Here is a 23,407-nt window from a genome sequence, read left to right as displayed (position 1 = left end):
TACTGTTAAATAGATGATGTCTTTATTAAAAGAAATGACACTGTGACATTCATGAAGAGCTGGAATGATATTGCTTCAGTAGCTTACAGTACAGAACCCAGCCCGGCCAGTGTGTTATAACATTACATTTTGACACCCGCGTGTCATCAGACATACAAATCTTCAACCCTGTTAATCTACATTCAAATCCACTCAAAATGGTGAAAATAAACTGTGTACACACGATCCACGATGGAAAGTAAAGCACAAATGGATGGGCTATAAAAGCACCAGATATTAAGGATGAGCAGTCAACACACAGGAATGACAGGAAAAGACAGGCTGAGTATAGGACGTGCGGCAGGAGGGGGATGAGGTGAGGTAAAGCCAGGTTTGGTGGGCTGAGGAGGGTTTTGGGAGCAGAGCCATAGATACTGTTTGGACATGCAGACGGGCATGCTGGCAGCCATCTTTACTCCGTTACAACAGTTTGTGCATCCTTCATTAATGTTTGCTGCCATTTTAGAGCAAGGTTAGAATTTGAGTTTGATATAAAACCCTTGAAATTCATCCGAATCACAGTAAAGCCCATTGCAGTATTGTGGGACTCTGGTTTGGTTTAGTCAGATAGCCGCGTATAATATATATACAGTAGATTATACTATAATATCTATGGGCATGGGGCGAAGGGGGGGTGGGTGGGTTTGTGCATGTGTGTGTGCCCAAAGGTTTGTAGGGTAGGGTCAGGGATCTGTGTCTACTTAAAATACTTGACAGGTGGGGGCACCTTGATGTCCTGACCTCTTTCCAGTCTCTTCTCACACTCGATAAGGTAGTTGACGCCATCAACCACTGTCTGCACCAGCTGGACCTGAGGGAAGGGCACATGACATTTTAGTTAATTTATCCATTTCTGCATGAGAAAAATGATCCCACACAAATTTTTACACCAAAAAAAAGAAAAAAAAAGAAGAAAATTTAACGTATCCCAAAACATGACTGGATCTATTATATTTTTAGTTCCCAAAAACATTTTTTTAGCCCTTGTTAAAGGGATAATTTTGATCTTTTGAAGTGGGGTTGTATGAGATACTAAGGTCAATGAACTAGCTGCATTAGTTGTCTGTTCGCACGCCCTTGGATTGCGGGAGCTGGCTGGAGTATCATGCGATAGCTAAGCGATGTACTGCTGTGGACAAAGACAACAGCAAAATGGATTTTAGCACCTAAAAACAAAGCCCCCTACAAAAATCAGTATCAGTTTAAGTGTTTGCTGCACTGAGAATATATCGCTGCTTTACCTTATCACAGACAGACCTTTCTGACAGAGAAGCCATTAATGGCTTCAGTTCCACATCTATACTCTTATCAAAGTCACCCAATTCTACGGAGAAAAACAGTCATTTAAGTTGAATGTGAAAGCTGCTGCTGGTCTACCGCTGCCTCAATCAGTTAGTTTGGGTTATTTTGTGACTTTAGCGAATCCAAACTAACACAGTGCTACATTATGAACCATCCACACCTCTCGGATCTGCTGGAACAGGTCTGCTTTGTGTCCCCAGAGTCAAGGACACCACATACCTGGAACAGACTCCGGTGAGCTGCAACTCTCGCTTCTTTTGAATCAAGGCGGAAGGCTTTTCTTTACCGCTGCTTTTTATTAAATCGATTATTTATTCATTTCTTACACTGCACTGTAATTTTTATTTTTGTATTCGATACCCGGCTTTATTATTTTCAGCTTGTTTTCTATTCTCTAGCTCTTCTAGTCTATAACTACATTTAAATGTCCTTTTATAATGTTTTGCACTTTGTCGCAATGCTTTTGATTTTTATGTAAAGCACTTTGAATTCACCTTGTCACTTAAATGTGCTTTAGAAATAAACTTGCCTTACCTTTGAAACATTAAGGTCACACAGTAACTAACAAACTAATTGAGGCAGCGGTAAGCAGGCATCTCCTGTGTTCAGTGATGTTAAACTACTGTTTTCTCAATGCAGTCTGGCCTGAAGAGATCAATATAACGACTTCAGGTCCCTGTCAGAAATCGCTGGTGGCTAGCTAACGCTATGAAAATAGTCTGAATTCAGACTACACTTAGATGGCTTAAATATGTTTTGCTGCTGCTGCCATCCACAGCAATGCATTCCCAAGCTTCCTTGACTGTACTGCTGACGTAATGTACTACAACGACTATGGAAAAGTACCTCATAGAACCCCACTTCAAATGATGCACACTATCTCTTTAAGAGTAAAAGTAGCAGAGCTCTCTTCAAAAATGGTGACCGTCAGTAACAACAGACACAGAGCAGTCTGTAGCCCTGACATCTGCAAGCCCTTCACTTACACTGTATGTTCATCACAACCACTACATTAACCCAAGCAGTCTGCACCCTTCACCAAACTGTGAGACATTATCAATTCGAGGGCGATAACCTGAGGAGGAATGCCTTATCCAAACTATCTTGAGCAGTACAGCCCACCTCCAAAACAGACTGCTGCTCTCAGCTACAACAACATCTGTAAGATAGTTTATAAGCTGTAGTTGCACAGTTTGGGATACAGAAAGCATCAACTGGGATTTTTTTATTTCTCATGTCTTCAACTAGCATGTTTTTCACATCCCGATTTAGATACTATTCAGATAACGCAACAAGGATGCAGTCGCAATGTTAATGTGTGTAAGGACAACAATACCACATTTTAGAAACAAACGGCCTGAAATAAGTTGTAGGGGATTTTTCTTCTGAGGAGCATGTATACTGCAACATTTAATTTAAGGTAAATATTTAGTTAATCATGAGGATATTTTAAAAGACTGATGAGTTCTTTCCCTAAGTTTGAACAGAAATCGAGATTTTTGTTTTACACATCCAGGATACTGGAAACCTTTCATTTATTGTCCTCCTGCACTTTGCTCCAGCTGTCCCTGCTCTGCCTATTCCTCCATCTCTTCACTTGTAGACTCTTAGACTCTCTAGACCTTCAGAGTGCTCCTCTCCTGAGTGGTCATCAGTCAGTATGATGGAGGACCAGGCAGCAGTGAGCACCCCACGCTCTCAAAAAACACAACAACAACAACAAAAAAAAAAACACAAGTGAAATTTGGAGTCATACTGCTGCACTGCTCCACTTCCCCTCCAACACTTCAACCTCTTTATGTCAACATCCTGGACATTTTTTGCACAGAGCCACTGTCTGTGTTCAGTCAATCACAGAGTCACATCTCCACATTACGTAAGAGTAATAAAATGAGATGAATGATTCTTTATCTGCACCAAATTAAGCGCTAATTTGTTCACTGTGCTCCATCTAGACACAGTGAGGAGAGCTATCACCACTCTGCATGTAATCAGAATAAAATAGGTGACCGAACGCTCACAGCAACAAAAGAGAACAGCTCTATTGTACTGTATGACTCTGTCAGGCATGACAGCATGAGACAAGGACATAACAAAGACAAACTACATGTGCAGCCTGGACAAGAACTCAACTCAACTCTCCTCTCCTCTCCTCTCATCTCCTCTCCTCTCCTCTCCTCTCCTCTCCTCTCCTCTCCTCTCCTCTCCCTATTGTAAAAAAAATTTAGCTCCATTTAGCTCCATTTGCTCTAAAAGAAATTAAAAAAAAAAAAAATCAAGCCTTCTTTGGGGCCATATTTAAACTGCTGCACCAAATAGTGCACTAAAAATTAAACTTGTTAACACAAAACATTTGTTTCATGATGGTCCAAATGCTTTCTGGCACATTAATAATATAGCCAATGAGACTTGCTTTGTTTGGGGATCACTTTTGCAAATGACAGGCAGCCAGGGGCCAGTTTATCAACAAACATTAAAAATCATTATATGAATAATTCACCTAAACCTCTGTTGGGGGTCTGGGAGAGCATCTCATGGCACAAGGTTTATTTTGATGGTTTTTTTCACTCTGGCACCTTATTTACAATATAATTTACACCCCAGTACCAAAAACATACCAATGTGAAGCAATTTATTTTCAGTGAATCAGAAAATGGTCAGCGGTCTGCTACTACTGCTAACACTACCATGCAATAAATATTCATATTAAATCTTTGTTTGTATAAGGATGATTTACTGGGCAAGCTTGCAATGTTCCTGCCAAGCCCTGATTATGACTGATATGTCTCCACACATTCACGCCCAAGGGACAACCATAGGCATGTACTGTCAGTTAAAGAGCAGCTCCAGGAAAGAAAAGCAGCAGATGAATGCTTTGCAGTGTCGATTTACGGCAGAGAATTACTTACACCCTTTGTCCTCACTCAGGTTCCATCCTTGCATTTTTTACAAAGGTTTCCCTACCTCAGACAGTCCCAGGCGGTCCAGGTTGGAGATGTCAAACACACCGCCCACAGCAGCCGTGTCCACGCCGCCAGTTCCTCGCTTCTGCAGACGCAGGTTGTCCAGGATCTTACTGAAGCGAGCATCCTTGGGGTTGGGTACAGAAGTTATTCTTCACAGTTTAAAAGCACTTCAATCCCCATATTAATCAATATGCAATATTAATTTACTTTTTTTTCATTCAGACATTTTGAGTTCACAGCCACAAACATTTAATAAATAAGAATATTATAAACATCGTATTTCTAGGTAAATATAACCAGTAAAAGTTCTGAAAAATGTTATTTGGCAGAATAAACGGTTGCACTGTATCATTTTCTAAGAGTAGTATGAAAGACACAATGAAAAACTAACTATTTAGGATTTTATAAGAGCCGTGCCCAGTAGAAAAATTGTAGCTGACGTGCATGTGGGTCCAAAATAAGCAAATCATATTTTAAAACAAGAGAAAACAGAACTAACTCTGCTGCTTCCCCCATTCTCATCTTTTCTGGAGAAAATACTAAAGAGCAAACATTGAGATCATTTTATGCTTTCTGAAGGTTTAAACTTTTCTAATTTAATACTTTATTTTTTATAGGCCATGTAGACGCTCTATTATTTAATGGGTGACACAAATACAATAACACAAAAGATCCCCCATTATCTACCACCTATTTTGACTGTTATCAGCCCATTAAATGTTCCAGTATCAGTTGTCATCACTACCATCATAATAACTACCAGTAGGCCAAAAGGTCCATATCTAACACATCCTAATACATGGTTAATAATGTGAAACTGCCGTAGTTCGGTTAGGTTTATGAAAACATCATGATTTGAGTTAAAATAAAGCAGTGACTTAGTGTGGGCACAATTATTCTGACGGGAGTAAAGGAGAAGGTCAGTAAAAAAGAGATACAAAGTCTGTATGGGGATGTGGTCCATACTACCACTAACCTAAGCTCCCTATAACAACTGGTAACAGCCACTTAATGGGCTGATAACATTCAAATGTATGTATGTTATCTACTGCACTATGAGCATTAGATTATTTTCTATATTTTCCAATTATTGTCTTACCTTGCTCAGCAGGGGCAGTTTGACGTGTACCCCAGCCCTGAGACCTGTGCCCAGGTTAGAGGGGCAGGTGAGGACGTAACCAAGCCTCTCATTCCACATAAACTCCCAGCCTCTCTCCTGGATCAGATGCTCCACCTTAGACAGGGAGAGAATCAGTTGCAACAAAATGAGTGTGTGTTTCATTCATATTATCTCTGACCTTTGGTATGTTTGATGAATGTGTACATGGTGTTCACACACAGCAAACAAGTAAAGAATGGAGAGCTGTGGACTTTTAGGGCTGTTGAATGAACTCTGGTGGAAATGGACTGACACAAACACTGGCACAGCGTTAGTACATAGTTTAACTGACACTAATGTAGCGCTGAGGTGTTTAGTCATCCAACAGTGCAGTGCCAGATGTTGCATTGCTTGTCCTTTGCTCTTGTTTTAATGGGGAACTTGGACCACTTAGATAAATAATTTATTTTTGCACTACCATGTTTGGTCTTTAGTCTTTATTTTTGTGGCAAGGCAAAGACTAGTTTGAGCAGGTTTTTTTTGGCTCTTGCAAGCATACACTAGATGCTTTTACACTATAATAGTGGCCTCCCTTTTGGCTGTTTGAACCCCTACAGCCATCTGATGACAAGGTCTGTTCCAGCTGCTAACTTCAAGATGCTGTGCCCAAGTACACAATGGCCCATTATGGTCCAGTTACTTGGTTAAATCATACACAACTGACAGCACACTGCTGTAAAATAACTAAACAAGTGTATGTGCTTCTGTGCATATCAAACTGGTTGGTGGTATTTTGGTGTAGTCCTTGTTTATGTGAGATCCTGCAATGCACTGAAAACATGGTGCTGAGTGAAAAATCTTTCAACGTTAAGTATCCTCTTCCTCAATCCAATACATAAACAATCCACACACAACAGCAGCTTCACCTCCTTGAGGCCTCTGCAGAACCTCTCAAAGACTCTCTTCATGTTCCCTCCCTTCTCCATGGAGATGACCCTGGTGTGATCCTCCTCATTGATCCAAATCAGGAATGTCTTCTCATTGTTGTGCCTACACACAGAGAAAAGTTATATCGAGTTATACAGTATTGATCCCCGTGGGGTTAGGGTTATTTGTCCTCTGCGTTTGCACCATCATAGCTATCACTGAGGAGTGGAGGGATGATGCAGCACCCAGGGAGAGTGATTTATTCTGATGCCGTAACTAGTATACTTAAACACGGAGCTGATATTCCTTTCTTATCCACAGATAATACATTAATTAAAATTTGAATCCTTTTTTTCCCTAGATTTAATCAGTATGTCTAATTATTTTTGGAAGCCTAATTGTAGAGTGTAGAGGATAAGTTAATTAATAGAAATTGTTGTTTGGTTTTCTCTACTTAAAGAGCATTACGATATTGGTCAGCTGAGAGATGGCCATTAACCATCGATCACTGAGGATAATGCTGCCACAGGTCAATGACTGTTGTGTTTCTCCGATTGGTCTGCAAGGCTGCACTGTCCGCATACGGCGTTGGGGTTCTGATTTAAGACATCGGATAAAACTCAGCTCAAACTAAAATATGTTGGATGGAAACATCACGACTCATGAGGATCCCTTTGTCAGTTATGGAGAGAAAAGCTTACAAGAAAGGCTTTTCTCTGATGGTTTAATTTCTGAAAATACTTCAAACAAATCAATATTTGAGTAAGTGTGCAGAAAGCGTTGTATTGACATTCCTATCTTTGGCCACACTAGCAGTGGGGCTCTATGGATGCTGGTGTCAGTGTTCATTTGTCTATCAATTGGTCCTACAAGAGTGTTCAGATTGAAAAATTTCAATAATTTTTGGATTAAATGGTACAAACTTTCATGGTCTTCAGAGTATAAATCTTTAAAACAAAATCCCTGACTGTTTAATGTTGTGCCCTTAGTAGGTAAAGCAGTTCACTTGTCTGACACTTTACTTGGGCAACCTGCCAGAAGGAATAACATGACATGAACGATATCTATTGAAAATTTTCATAACTGCAGCACAAAAAAAGCAATCACTTATAATTGGCTTCAAGCTGACCCGCCTACAGTAGATAACTGGCTTGAAATCATCACAGAAAATCATGACATGGAAAGACTGACTTTCCTACTAAGACTGAGAAAGGACGCTTACATTACAAGATTTTTGCTGTCTGTTCTGATAATTAAGGTAAATTATCTGTAATTTATTAAGTGCTGTAGTAGGCCTTCTGTTTACAACCCATAATATGGTCAGTCTGTTATCTGGATATGACAACTGTCATAATGCCCCCTATATCTTTGTTTCTTGAAAAAAGAAAAAAAAAAAACAGGAATTCTCTTGTCACCCACACAAAAAACTCATATAACCTTTATTCTAAGTCCCATTAGAGTTTAAGTAATATTGAACCGATATAAAGAGGGACCTCACTTAAAACTAGGCCGTCTCCGCAGTAGAAGGACACAAATGCTTTTTAATACTACTTTTTTGACACAAAGCTGATTGAAAATCTGCAAAGTATACCTTTAAGGGGCAGAGACCTGAGTAAACATAAATATACTTCAATAAAGATAAAAACAAGATACTGCAAAAACAAACATCTAAATTGTTGTGACTTTTGTAGTAAATATTCATGTCAGTATATTAATTATTAAGATTTTGATACCTTCTGACTTTCCCTCAAGTGCCACAGTTGGGCTAATATCTCGGCTTACACATATTATAATTAAAATGAAAATTAAAATGAGCACATTCATGCTCCCCAGAGGCAGTATCCACTGGATCTTGATGACGCAATGATCCCTCCTACCACCAGTCTCAAACCAAACTGTCAAACTTTTTTCACATGACATTTTTTAAAGTGCACACAGCCACTGCCAGCCTTTACAAAGACTTTTTGTCCACACTGACCTCCTTAATATTGTTAGATTTAATAATGTAATGGATATGTTACGGAGGCAGCAGGTTGGGGAGATGAAGAGAGAGAAGGGATTAGACAAGTGCAGGATACTTGAATAGCTAGGGAAAAAGAGCACGAAGGAGGAGTGAAACAAAAAAATGAGTATGGAAGGGTAGGGGGTGATAAGCATAAATGAGATTAAGCAGAACATGACATATGGGAGGTTAAAAAATGAAAGGAGAGAGGCGGGGAATGAGCCAGAGAGGGAAAGGAAAGCTGCCTGTGGACCTGACAGAGGAGAAGATAGAGGGATGAAGTGAAGGTGAATTATTAAGGAGAGGAGAGGCTGATACAGCTGGCAGACGAAGACAGGAGGGAGGCTGGTGATTGATTTTGGCTGGCTGACGCGCTGCATTTGGCTATTCCTGGGTACAAGCTAAAACTCAGGGCTGAGGGAGCATTGTCTGCATTGCTAATACACCACCACCACAGCTCAGCAACAGGGAAATTATATTACTGGTGCCAGCTACAAAGTAATCGGAAAGTTCATAAAACACATGTAAAACTGAAGATAATAGCCCCTTTTTTAGTATTTTATTTGCTGACGAGTTAAATATGAAAACTAAACAATTCAACAAAAGACTGTCTTGATTTGGGACAGAGGGATGTTTACTGTTCTGTTGTCAGGTTTCAGCAGTGCAGGAAAAGGTTCATACAAATCCTAAAAGATCTAACCAATCTCAGAATTATCCCCCAAAACTTATCACTACTCACTGTTAACCCACTATACCACTGTCACCCACTGTTAAAGAATTGCAGCAAATACCCCGCGTCTCACATTACTGACCATGTCCTGTCAAAACATACAGTAACAGTTATATGAACAGCACCTTAGAGAAATGATATAGAAAAAGGATGCCAAAGAGAATCTGATGAAGGGCTGAACATAAATATTGCAAAACAAACCCACAAGTTGATCAAACACACTATAATAACAACAAAGAACTGAAATCAGTGAGTCTGTTTACAATAATGTTACATCTTTTTTAAAAGGCCTGTCCTCAAATTCAGATCGAAGCACTGCTATACACTGTAAGAGTTCACTGTGTAATTTCTCCTCCAATAAATGAAATAATACAGAAGATAGAGTCTTCCACCAGCTCTGTGCAGCCCACTGAAATTAGAATTTCTTTCCTTACTAGTTTATTTATTGATATCTCATTCTAAGCCAAATGGTCACTCTTTAAGGAGGCATGTCATTTCCCTGCCTCTCATAAGCACGCTCACTTTTACTGAACAAACTAACAAAAAAACAAACAACACGAAAACATTTGTATTTTGTAATTCGATTTCAAATATCTTTATTGTGAAGCAACCTTACAGTGTTAATGTATGATTCCATATAAAGGACATATGGCTTCATTTTGATATCCAATAGAAAACCCCCAAAAATACCGCCATCAACCCCCTATCAACCCCGATCCCAACCCCGGGGTAGTGCTTCTTAGGTCTGAAAGAAGCTATGTACAGACAGTGCATCTGAACCATCCGTCCTTTCTATGTATGAGATCACATGATTCCAAATCCTTTCAAATTCTTCTGATCTGTCATTGAGGGTATATCGAATCCTTTCCAAGTGGAGGGTGTCAGTCAGTGTTGTTATCCAGGCTTTGAAAGTTGGTACGTCTTTCTTTTTCCAGAGCAAAAGAATTAGTTTCTTGGCGCAAAGGAGGCCATAGAAACGGAGGTGGTGCTGTGCAGATTTTTACAGTTTTCTGATGCACCCCATATAACTAAAAGTGGATCTGGGCTTATTTTAACCTTAAAAACATCTGTATAAAATGAAAAAATTGCAGCCCAGAATTCCTCAAGCTTGGGGCATAGTACATAACTATGCAGTAAATCTGCATCTGCCTGGTTACATTTTTCACAAATCGGTGACATTTCTTGGAAGATTTATGTATTAACCCGTAAATAATGTAATCTGTGTTAAGTTTTAAACTGGATCAAACAGTGTCTAGAATTCTGGGAACATCTATTCACATATCTTAGGCCCTTGTCCCAAATGTCCTCTGCTATTTCTCACCCTAGGTCTTTTTCCCATTCCCTCTTAATTGTATTTTGTAATTCAGAGATTTCTAGATTTGGTTGGTCTGTTGGGTTCTGTTTCCTCCTGTTTTTACTTACAGGATAGGAGTTCCTGTAATTCCTTTTGAAATTTAACATATGTTGAAACAAAACCTTTTTGAGTAGTTCCACAAGTGTCAATCCTGGGACCTCTACTTTTTTAATTTCTTAATGCTCTTGCTCAGCAGCATTAAAGGGAGATTTAATGTGTATCTTACTATTCATATAATGACACACATGCTGTATCTCCTTCTCCTCTGATGGTCCCAATTTAATAAACAACCCAGTAAAAGACACAGGAAATCTATTTACACTTAAAGTCACCATCTCTAAAATACAGTGAACAAGACAGCCTCAGTTATTTCAATAATATAAAAAAGTAAATAACATAACAATAGCAGCTACTAATTTGTTGAAGTTACAGAATTCAAAAAGATTTATGAAAGTGGCTAAATCACCCATCACAAAGAGGTCACAAATAACTTAATGTTGTATGCCTAAAATCTACTATGTTTACTGGTAATCCAGTGCATTATAATGCAAATAATAGAAACCTGTCTTTCCTTGAATAAAGAAGTTTATATGATCAGCTTTAATCACTTACCAGATACCACGGGCATCGGGCCAGTCACGAGCCATGCCTGCACAGGTCAGGAGGGGTGACACAGGCTTGTCAAACAGGAAGTGGTCCTTTTGTAAATACAGAGAACAAACATTTTATACTCAAAGTACCAACAGTGGCCAGCTTGGACAGTACTGCCATAGTGAGACAGAAACGCGGGTGTGAGACTTGAGAATTCAATAATCTGGTTAATCTCTCTCATTGTGGGCAGGAAAAATGCCATGGAAGGCTCAACCCACATCCATTTTGATTGCATGTGATAGAATTGTCTGCTCCTTATTTTGTTTTTTGGTTTTTTCTTCTTCTGGAAACTGTAGCATTTCCACATCCACAGTATGCTCCATGACCTTACTATGAGTGCAGTACAGTATGTTTCTACATAAGGAACCTCATTGGTGATCACATCAGCACACTAAGCACTTTGCATGTTGTTGCTGTGAGTGTTTTCAGATCCAAAAGTGTTCTAGCAGGTCTGCTGACACATTGTGTATAACCAATGCTGCTACACTATTAAAAAGACTCATTGTGAGATGGATATTGCAATTTATATGACAGTTTTGCAATAATAATAAATAGTTAACTGGTATTTTATATTTTACTAAAATTTTAGCTCTGAATGAGATTAAACTTGTACTTTAAGGGAATCTGCTTCTGTGATGAGATTCTGTTTACACAAAAACAAAAACCAAGCTCTCAGCCACACAAGGTAAAATACCCATGTTTGGAACATAACCAAACATAGCAATATGCTATGTTTTTTGTCTTTCTTTTACACTGCATACTGAGTAGGAATTTTGTGACCCCCTTAATAAGTGTTACCTGTCTTTCCTTTATTCTAGCTGAAAGACATTAATTCTGCAACTGTTATATGCCACTGCACCCCTCTTTTCCTCCTCAAACTATTTCTCTGCAAAACTGTTGCATTAGCACTGCAAGTGAAAGTGGTACCTCAGTAATGTATAAAATCATCATGTGCAAACAGCAGCGTCGCTGCATCACTCACATCGATGAGCTGTTGCTGCTCCTGATCTGTCATGTGGGTAAGACTGTAGTACCTCCCGGCTAGGTCGTCCTTCAGGCCGGCGAGGGCATCCACCACCACCCTCTCAACCTCCCTACGCTCTGCCCGGGTGCAGGCAGGGGGCAGGCTCAGCCCTCTGATACTGCGGCCTGTTCTCACTCTGGATGACAGCACGTAACGCGGATCAAAGTTGCCAGACTGGATCTGAAACAAAAGCAGGCAGGGAAGTATTTCTACATTTATCTTTGAAATCCTGATTTGAGATCTCTGAAAAAAAGATGCCCTGCATTGTCAGTGAGACTATTACCTTACTGGCATCGAGGTCGGTGGGGTGCTTCATGGTGCGGGGGTTGTAGCCGTTGTGCCTCTCTTTGATGATGGGGTCCAGCAGGTCTGCAAATACCTGGAAAAGACCAAAATTTTAACAATTAAAAAAAAAAAAAAGTTTTTATGCATTAATAATTTGTGCGCTGCAATCTAAACTTAATATTAGACATCTGACATTGTCCACATCCATGAAGTCAGAGGCTGTTTCTGGACCACAAGACTGTTAGCCAATCAAAAACTACCTCAAAATACAGTGATTTCTATCTCAGTTTGACAAAGATGCTTTACAGAGGTCTTTTTTTTTGGTATAATGCTATCAATGCACCTTTCCATCCTAATCTTATGCTTTATTATAGCTTTTACACAGGGTATATCTCATATACAGCATACTAAAGTTTAAAAATATGTTAATCTGTTAATCTACATTTTGTTGACTTGATAATTGTAAAGAACAGTTAAGCGATGGATGAGGACTTTTAATTGGATTCACCTCATTAATGTATGTCATGGAAAGAGTATGTGTCTCTGATAGTTTATAGCTTTAAGAGACGTGTGTATCAAAAATTTCCCTAAAATTACCATTGCTTGAATGACTTTGATGACAATAGCATGGAGTGGTCTGGAGGCTGGTCTGTATTACTATAAAGTCCAGTTATAAATCTGTACATTTCCAAGCTGCACTATCACAACTCTTACTACACACTGTAGGACAGGCATGTCAAACTGGTCCACAGGGGGGCCGGTGTGGCTGCAGGTTTTTGTGCCAACCAACCAAGAGCACACAGTTTGACCAATCAACTGTCTGAAGATGGAGATCAGTTGATTAAATGAGTCAAGTTTGGTGTGCTGCTACTTGGTTGGAAACAAAACCTGCAGCCACACCGGCCCCCCTGTGGACCGGTTTGACATGCCTGAAGGATCACTCCCTGCACTTCTGTGGTTGCCAGCACCAGTAATACCACACCCATATGACCAAGAACAAAAAAACACCCATGCATGCAAAAAGCAGGGAGTACTGACGAATCACACATTGCATTACATTTTAGAGATACTGTATGATGACATTCGCTAGACTACAAAAATGATGTATCAGCTAAAACACAACCACCAGGAGAGGAAACTGTAAAGAAGTCTTTCAGTGTTAATTCTGACTTGCAACACATATTTTACAGAGACTTGAGTTGCACCTGCTCCCTACACACTCCCACTGATTGGTGATTCGCGATCAGGGCTGGAAATTAAAAGCAGCCAAAAGCCAAATGCTGGTAAAATATGCAAGTGGCTGCTGGATTTGGTTCACTTACAACAAGCCAACAAAACCATGATAATCTATTGACTGGCTGTTAGATTTTGGGATTGAACAGCTACTGTGGCAGATAGACAGAAAAGTTCATTTCCAACCCTGCTTGTGATCCATAGTTAACATCAGATTAAGAAAACACGCAGACTACTGGAAGAAGTCTTCAATATTTCTGTGGCCTCTAAAGGAAGTACAAGAGTAAATGGAGATATAGTTAGACCCTCACTATAGATAGACACTCAGACATCCCAAAAGAGGTGTCCTAACCTAAAATTCTCCCTCTACTGTCCTGTAATACTCCTTCCTCTGAAACAGGATAGGGAGGATGGGTGGATGCATTTTTTTTATTGTAAGAAGACAAATTTCCCAATTGTTTTTGATGATTCAAGTGTTTTCGCCGATGATGAAATTGGCTTGACAGTAAAGGGAGGTTGAGTTAGTACCGAAATGTGAATACCACTATTACTTTGCAGTACTTCTATTTGCAATGTAACTATCTCTAGACTGGACTTTATTTATGTTGTCCTTGTTACTGTTAACTTCAGCTGGTGGCCTGAAGAGGCTGTGGTCACTGCCATGACTCTTAAACCACATACAGCGAGATATGATCTTCTTGTGAACAGTGAGGAACTTGAATGTGTGTGTTTCGAAAAGTAAAATATCTGACCTCGTATGACTCCTCGTCTCCTGCCACCATGCCAACAGTCTTGATGAAGGGGTGCCCAGGGTTATCCACACCTGTCTGGATGGCCTGGTCCAGCGTGTACCCGTTGGGAGTGGCCTTATCACACAGTTTGGCATAGATGGCAGGTGTCAGGTTGCTGGCCATGCAGTTGTTGTGTTTGCGCAGGTCAGGGTACTCCGCACTGCACAAATATAAATTCATGATAATATATTGCTGCATTGATCTTTGAGAGAGAAAAAAAATCCTTTTAGTTGTGTGGACACAGCTTAACCATGGAGCTGTGCCCTTGGAGCAGGCTCGGAGTAAGTGACTCACTCAAGGACACTTCCGAATGGCACGTACACAGGTAACTGGGTTTAATCCTGTGACCTTATGGCTATCAGACACCCTGCTGTAAAATATGCCAACTAATTATAGACGAGGACAATAGTGTAGGACACACTGGGACACTGTGAATAAAAAATCAAATCTAAATGATTAACATTAGGGACGAAAGAATCATATGGCTCAAGGCTGAAACGTGGCTGATTGACAGGCAAAACAGTGACTGTATAGTGTTTCAATTCACACGAGATGCTAAAAGTGCAATTAATTTAGTGCTGATGGGTAAAAAAATATTGTCTATGTAAAATAAAGCTGCTGAATTAACAAAAAAAGTAATCATTAAATCATCTCTATCTTTAAATTAATTATCCTATTTAGACTTTGAGGCAAGCCAGAATGGGAAAAAAATGCTGTCAAAGACTGGCCTTTATCCAAACAAAATACCTCCTTCAAGCCAAAGATGGAATGAAATTGGGTTTGGTATTACACAAAACTGCAGAGGCAGTACAGAGTAAGTATGGATTCTATAATAATCTAGTCTCATATCACGATGTTGATATAATATTGAAAAAAAGCCCTACTGATGACAATATGGGTATAAATAAAGATTTTAGTTACTGTGAAACTTCGCAAAACTTCCTCCACAAAAATGAGCTGAGAAGATGGCTATCATTATCAGTGCTAGCACGCTGTCTGTTATAACGATGTTTTCTTTTCTGTTTTTTAAAAATATTTTTTCAGGGCATTTGATGCTTTTATCATATAGCACCAATTGAAGGATTACAGGGAATGAGAGAGAGCGGCAACAAAGGCTGCAGCCTATGGTCAGCATCCCAACCCCTAAGGCACGGGGGAATCACATTACATCGTTTTCAGAGCCAGGAAAACACAGGTGGTGGCAAACACAAAATATGTGTCTATATTCAGATAGGTATAGTCACACTGAATGTGCATCAATATTATCTGCATATTGTACAATACGCTTTAGTGTCTATTTTCATTGCAGGATTTAACAAAGCCAACAAGCTGCCTGTTTGGGGGTCTGCTGCTTATCAGACAGGAAGGATGAATTTATTGCTGGATACCGCTGAGGTACCATGCTGAGCAATGCAGTCAACAGTATATCCCAGGAACTATGGAGTTTACAGATACAGGATTATTTTAACCAATGCTGCTGCAGTTACAAATCAAAAATAAACCTCCCCTATGGGCTAATGCTGTATAGGCTTGTAACATATCTGATATTGGTGCTTCTATATCATTGTTTGACTTTTCATATTTCTGATACACCAGCATAACTATAAAGTCTACATTTTTTTGTGAGCCTTATCTTTTCCTTGACATTACATTAGTTTTGATGATTAGGAGTTTGGTGTATCAGGTTGGCAGGATGTGGGGTATGACATCATATTATGATTAGTATTATGCCTGTTAATTATAGCAAGACTTTATAAGAAGAAGCCATAAAAGGCAGTTTGGTTACTCCCGCCACTGAAATACAATTGAAGTGTGTCCAATAAACCATTGGTGCCAGAGGACTAATCTTTAAACAAATGTCAACAACTTAACAGTCAGTGAAGGAAGGTAATTAGGTGCATTTCATCAAGTACAAACTCTAGGCAGTACTTCAGCTTCTTGATCAGTTTCATAATACTTTGCACTTTTAGTCCACTGCATTTCAGAGGGAACCACTGTAGGCCACTTTTCCCTCCACGACATTTGACAGCTATACTTTACTTTTCAGATCAACATTTTATACATCAAACTTGTGATCAGTATATAAAATATAAATCGTTATGGACAAAAAACGACCTAACAACATATAGAGTTGTTAAAATTATCTTTTATCATTTAAATGCCACTTAGACAGTAATGAATCCAGAATAAAAAATTCCAGTGATAATGTAGTATAATATATACAGTGTTGGGAAGGTTACTTTTGAAATGTACCAGGTAACAGATTGCTAGTTAACCTATGATAGTGTAATAAGTAATGTAACTATCTTAAGTACTTGATCAAATTAATGTTACTTATTACATTTGATTTCTTTGTGATCATGTTTTGCAACAAATGCTTTAAATTTAGCAATAAAGTTCAGGAATGGGCTGCGGAAAATACTTAATACCTGCAGTGAAAAGATGCAAAGCAACAGAATAATGTTATATAGTCTAAATATAAACTTTTCACCAAAAAGAATATAGTCAGATGTAACCACTTTTGTAATCACAATCATTTTGATTTTTAAACTGTAATTTCCTTACTGTACATATTTTTTCTCAGCAACTGTAACTGGCTGCATTTACATTTATTTGGTTAATTAATTACATCTAACTAGTTACTTCCCAACACTAATAATAATACGTTAAATTAAGATCTAATGACCTTTACTTATGGCATTGCTTATGCTGCCTTTACAGTTTTTGACAAAGGTACTGTGCGTAGGATTTAGGGGGACATATGGGCAAAACTGGAGTATAATAAAGTGAGGATGTTTTCTTAAGTGTATAGAGACCTAAAATACAAACACTTGTTCTAGATACTCCAGAATGAGCCAATTATATCTACACAGGGAACGGGTCCTCATCTACAGAGTTTGACACGTTGCACCAGCATGTTTTTACAGCGGCCCAGAACGGACACCGTGGTAAGAAGCCCCTCTGCAACAAGAGCACTGTAAAAATACCTATTTTTAACTGGAAAGTGCTTTATTTGTTGTGTTTTATCGGTTTAAATTACGTGGTGCACTTGTTTAAAAGAGGGAGAGATCTCTGCAGATAATTTGGCTTCTGGTAAAAACCTCCTGAACACTGGGTTCTTATGTTATCCATGAAAAAAGGTGAGAACACATAGCAGGCGCTGGGCAAGCAGCCCATCTGCAATGTGCCTGACAGCTTTGTAAACACCATTTTTTTTTTAACATGAGACTGCTTTATTCAGCATTTTTATCAGTTTTAATGACCTGGTCTGTCTGTTTTGGAGAGGAAGAGACCTCTGCAGATAATTCAGCTCTCAGTGAAAACCTCCTTAACAACGAACACAGAAGAAAATCTAACCAGGAGAAATTTCAGCTAGTTACAATCTGCAATCCTCATCCTTGATGCCACTAAAACTTACACCTGGACCTTTAAGTAACATTTTGAATGCCATACTTTCAACTGTAATTGTTTTTCATAGTGCACTTGCTACCTTTGCTCCAATAAAAAGTCAGAGTACTTCTTCCACAGCTCTTTATAATTAGTAACATTTAGCAGGTGAGTATTTGATTGCTTTTAGCGTGAAGACTCTGATGGTGAACTGTATGTGCTCTCTAGGTGTGACCAGTGTGTGATCATTATGCAACACACCTGGCAGGGTTTTATCTATCTGAGCAGCAGATAACTATCTTCACCTATGCACTGCCTTACACTGCCGCATGTAGTTGTACACGTACACATCACCTCAGACTATCTGTTCCCATTCATCAGTATGTCATCCTACACAGCAAAACCTATGAGGCAAACCAACTGTTTTTTATTTGTCTAATATGAGCCAGAATTATTTCTGATAACATCTATGTCATAGCATATAAAGTCTGTATTTTAGGAGCAGGTGTGTGTACGCCAAAACAAGAGCTGTAGAGCTATAAGGTTGTATCAAAATGGTGCGTTTAAAGCGACTGTTAACTGCTTTGATTCGTATGGCATCCAATATAAATATTCCTATTATGTAAATAGATGTTATGACAGTCTAAAGCAAGGAGTGGTTTTACATTCATACATTAGGTTGCACTTGTTTAAATGCCAAGGTTATTTAGGGTATTAGAGTGGCTAATCTGGCTGGCAATAGAGTGGCGAAGGAATGACATATTTTTGTAGGCCAACCAGGAAGGAGGCAACGCACTGGTTCCCTACGCAAAAAACCTAAGGGTTTTTTTAAATGGGATTTTCGGTTATCGCCAAAATAAGCTCTGTGACGAACACAAGTTTATGAGACTCAGAAAAAGTAATAACTCCATTCACTCCATGGATTAATTATAGTGATGTCGATTCACACCCAATAAATTTCTCCTCACCATTTCCATTATATGGTTGTGCTTATTAAAGGATGTCTGGTGTCATAAATAATTTTGTGGTTTTCCACCTCCATAATTAGCTTCTCTTCGCCCGTGTTACCGGTAATGACCTCCGAAAACCTCTGACCTGTTGACTCCAAGCCTGGATCCGCTCATTTTGACGTTTTGTTGATGTAGTTATGTGAAATACGATCAGACATAAACACAGAGTGTTTTATTATGAGAATTAACCGGGTGTTTTAATGTTGCATCGCGGTCTGATTTCCTACCTGCTCTATGTTAAATTCGGCTGAATTTATGCAGAGTGCTCCGGCGTCCGGTAAAAATAGCTTTTTTCATCCGCAAGCCTCCGGACTGCCGGAGCTGAGACGCAGCGGCATCAGTGGAGATGAACACAGACTACAGTGTGATCTATTTGCTCCGTCTGCCGTGACGGAGCGGAGCCGGACCGCACACGAATCTGGTGGAAATTTGGGGTTACATGTTTTGTTCAGCAAGGACTTACGCATTTTAGGACTCATCACTTCACCTATCTATTAAAATCAATCCCCCAGGAAGTGCGCCACCCTCTGAAGCAAAATCTACATAGTGGCAGAAAGTGCAACTACAGCGTCACATGATGCACACTGGCCCATAAAGACTTTGCTACATTTGACTTCTTTATATTACATGATTAAAATCCCTGCTTTCGATTTCACACCCCGCCTGTTTTCATTAAATTACTGAAAAACGCAAACAACGTAGCCTAGGCTTAATTTACGTTAAATCATAATGTATCAGCACTTCTCAATTAATGACCATACTGACATACAATGTGTTTATGAGGGGTCACTTCACCTGGCGGGGTAGCTCCTGCGGACGGGCACTGACGCGTTGACATGTTCCCGGTGGAGCAGAAATCCAGCCGTTACGGAGCCCCCAACCATCGACAGGATCCCGATTTTCCGTTTGGAAGATAAGATTCTTGAGAAGCTGCTTGCCATTTTTGTGTTTTCTGTAGAGGTGTTTAAAAGCAGGTCTTTTCCACGGTCACAGGGAGGGAGACGGGCAGGTTGATGGGAGCGTCAGTGATGAGGAGCCTCTGATGAGAGCGACGTCAAGACGGACGGAGAAACACAGCACGAGACCGGAACTGTACCTGCAGCTTCAAAATAAAAGTGTGAAAGACCAAGGCATTTTTTTAATGCTATGTAACAGGGAAAAAATGGAAAATTAGGCTAATTTTTTGTTTTGTTGGCCTACCTATGAAGACATACGGGATGTACTTTCCAGTGAAATGGCCTCAGTTTATGTTGATTTCTTTTGGGTGGGTAACCATGAGAAATTTGAGTTACATATTAGATGGGAACCTTTTTTGGGGGCGCCTTTATTTGCAGGAGGAGGAGTACTTCCTTTAATCCTAATAAGTACAAACATGCTCATCTGGTATACACAAGGATTATTATACTTATTAAACATACCTGCATCGTCTACAGACAGGCTCTATTACACAGCCACATCCTAAACCTGGAACAACAGGCAGATCAACAGCAGCAGGTAAAACGTCAGTAGACTACAAAATATAAATATAATACACATTACACAGTTAAAGAATTCATTAACTATTGGAGTTTTTACTATTCAGCTCATCCGGTTCCATAGACAAAATGAAGCTCAAAACTAAACTAAAACGACAGACTTGCAAATGTGAACCAACTTATATATATACACACACACACACACACACACACACACACACACATATATATATATATATGGATATAATCTTATCTAAAACTTAAAAGATAAAGTTAATCATCTTATATCAGTCACACTGACAAAAAAAATGACCACTGATGGCTTTATTGTGAAATTTTCATGGTAAAGGAAATGACACATCTTGTTTTGGCAGTCTTGACAGTGGTGGTGAGGAGCGTGGTGTGAATACTGAAGGACATGAGTGAATAGGGCTGCAGCACTGAGGTTTTACATCACGGTGGGTTACTCCACAGCCCAAAAACGCACAATGCAGCCAGTCATTCTTTTCTCTTTCACAAGAATAAATGAGTTTTTTTCTCTATATAAAAGCTTATCACAAAGTTAATCCAGTGTGTCCAGTGATTCCTAGGCTACCATAAAAACTGCTGCAGCTTCCTTACAACCACGCCTGATTTGAATTTACTCAAGAGGAAATTAAACGCACGGAGGCCTTTATTATCCAATCATACAAGTGCATATCACTAAAGGTAGCTATGACCTCCATGCAACCTTTAGCATTAGCAATATCAATATTTCCAGAAAATATCTGGTCCTAATTCACATCGTTCTTATATAATCCAATATTTTTTAAATATAATTAAAAGAGTAATTAAGCTTTACCAAAGCAATAGGCTAACTGAAAAATACCTGACAACACCTTGAACTTAAAGCTTGTCATAACAGACCTAATACCTCCTCTAAATTGTGAGCCTATAGGATCTATCCAGACTTTTCTATTACATTTGGTGTATGTTGTTTATGCATGTACATAACTATGTGCACCTTCCCAGCAGCATGGGGATATGTGGTAAGATTTTATATGGCTTATTTATGTCAAAACAGCTTGTTATTTGAATTGTTTCATCAAAAGGAAGTAATAAGATCTGTGCAGTTACAGACCTGTCCACTTAAGTCTGTAGTTCTCGGACAGAGGCCATACTGTTTCATATTGGGGGCCTGAGCTCCTTATGGAGGATCACTCAGTAATCTGTGGATTAAAGAGGAAACAGTGGGCATACAGTACTCGGATCAAAGTTCACATTGCATTTCTGCAGGACAAATTAGTTTACAATACGCTGCTGAACTTCAACTGCATGCATGATATTGGGAAGAGGTACTTACAGAGTTACTGGGAAAAACCTGTGGTGGTAAATTTACAGTGCCTATAAAAGAATTCATGTCACTTGGACTTGCATTATTGTTTTACAACATTGACACATAGCAGATCTAACTAGGATATTTTTTTTTAACATTAATACACATGAATAAGAAATCACATTTCTACACATTTATTCAAGAACAAATATAAAACTCATATACTGATAGCTCGAGTATTTACCCCCTTACTACTTTAGTGTTGGCCAAATTACATCTATAATGTGAAATGTATCAAAATAACTCACATGAAGTTCGACTTTGTGTAATCAGGGTGTGACAAGTTGTTAAATACAGACACACCTAGGAGCTGATTCATTTTATCAAAGAAAAGAAGAAGCAAAAGAAAAAGCATCAAATTCTCAAATTTAGGAAGCATGAACCCAGCAAATACTGTTTTTTTTGTATAAAAAAACTAATTGATAAATTGACTAATTGCTGTAGCCCTAGAGTACAGTAAGGTTCACATTAGAGAAATGGGAATCGCTATGACTTTGCCTCAAGTGTCCAAGCAAGAAAGTGAGAAAAGCCTGCCCCCGATGCCTGCAGCTTCATTCTGTGGGAGAAGGTCCTGAAAGGCTCCTGGAAGCACACTAAAGTACAGTACAGCATTAATGCTATAAAGAAGTAAAGTCAGAGTAAAGACCAAAGTACAATCCATCATTTGTTGCAGGATTTCAAAGCTGCTGTTCATTCATGACCCCTCTTGCAACATCACAGACCTCAAACAGTAAGAGGGGGAAATTTAGTTTTCATATCTGCAATGCTGCTACAGAGCAAGAGACTTAAGGCTGGACAAAAGGACATTAACCTGAAGTGTGAATACTTGTGCGATCAATACTGTTGTTTCATGCATTTAACTGAGTTCCATTTCTAAATGTCTCGTCACCTTATTTTTTAAGGGTTAATAATATTTGCCCAATGTGATTCAACGGGACTTTTTCTAGTATACATTTGTATTACTTGTCATAATATAAATAAAACGTGTTACTAATAGCATCAACAATGGCTCTGTTGTATTCTCGAGTAAGCCAGTACAGCTACAGTGAGCCAGCATGCACAACATCAGGACCATGAAACTAAAGCAGCTTCATAGCATTCAGTCAAGATTAACTTTATATTTTTATTCTTACCAACATATCTTATATTTTATGTAAAGAACTGCGTTGTTCACAGGGTAGAATGGTTTTCAGTAGCATTGTAAAATAGCATTGTAAATGCCAAACTGAACTGGCATACTAACACAGCATACCTAAAGGGTGTGTCACCTCACCTTATCAGCACACTGGTGCTTGATGCCAAGTTAATCTTGTGAGTAATAATAAACACATAACATATGACAGTTAACGAATTTTCCCTGATAACAGGTAGCAGTTCTGATGAAACAAAATACAATTTCAGATCAGATCATTATCAGGATAATTACATTTGGGGGTTTTAAGCAGCTACTAAAATGTAATTTCCCATGTGCAACACCTCCCACTGAATGCACAGGAAGAGTTTTATACTGACCTTTGAACAGGTGGGTGACTGCAGGACAAAAGTATCAGGTTTCCTTTTATTTGCTGGTCGCTGATAAAATTGAGTTGGAAGTTGCACTCAAACAGAGGAAAGTCCGTACAGTAAAGTGAAATGTTTTAGGTTACTGAACGTTTTTTTTAGTCTTTCCCTGCTTTGCCAAATGTTCAAAAACAAGAGTGAATCCTGACAAAGCAGGGAGAGTACAGAATTAAATAAAAACATTTTTAATAACTTAA

General features: G+C 39.0%; 1 protein-coding gene across 1 annotated transcript; it reads right to left on the bottom strand.

Moving 5' to 3' along the window:
- On the bottom strand, nt 1-19,863 carry LOC121950298 (creatine kinase U-type, mitochondrial). The gene is made up of 9 exons (XM_042496245.2): nt 19,596-19,863; nt 14,365-14,563; nt 12,378-12,473; nt 12,053-12,274; nt 11,032-11,117; nt 6,333-6,456; nt 5,407-5,541; nt 4,306-4,431; nt 1-850 (listed from the first exon to the last, which is right to left on the bottom strand). The coding sequence occupies exons 1-9, from the start codon at nt 19,739-19,741 to the stop codon at nt 737-739; spliced, it is 1,248 nt and encodes a 415-aa protein (XP_042352179.2). The 5' UTR covers nt 19,742-19,863; the 3' UTR covers nt 1-736.
- Between the last annotated feature and the right edge of the window lie 3,544 nt (nt 19,864-23,407).

Source organism: Plectropomus leopardus, chromosome 7 (assembly GCF_026936395.1).
Source record: "Plectropomus leopardus strain MGB_pleo_1.0 chromosome 7, ASM2693639v1, whole genome shotgun sequence".
In the NCBI taxonomy this organism is placed as follows: domain Eukaryota; kingdom Metazoa; phylum Chordata; class Actinopteri; order Perciformes; family Serranidae; genus Plectropomus; species Plectropomus leopardus.
This window is presented reverse-complemented; position numbering and strand designations above follow the sequence as displayed.

What these genes read in the sequence shown, in the direction of transcription:
- LOC121950298 (XM_042496245.2), bottom strand. Translation starts at nt 19,741, where the DNA reads ATGGCAAGCAGCTTCTCAAGAATCTTATCTTCCAAACGGAAAATCGGG. An exon ending in CCCGATGCCCGTGGTATCTG is followed by an intron (nt 6,457 to 11,031) that starts GTAAGTGATTAA and finishes CTCTGTGTGTAG; the next exon opens with GCACAACAATGAGAAGACAT. An exon ending in ACCGCCTGGGACTGTCTGAG is followed by an intron (nt 851 to 4,305) that starts GTAGGGAAACCT and finishes CCCTTCCCTCAG; the next exon opens with GTCCAGCTGGTGCAGACAGT.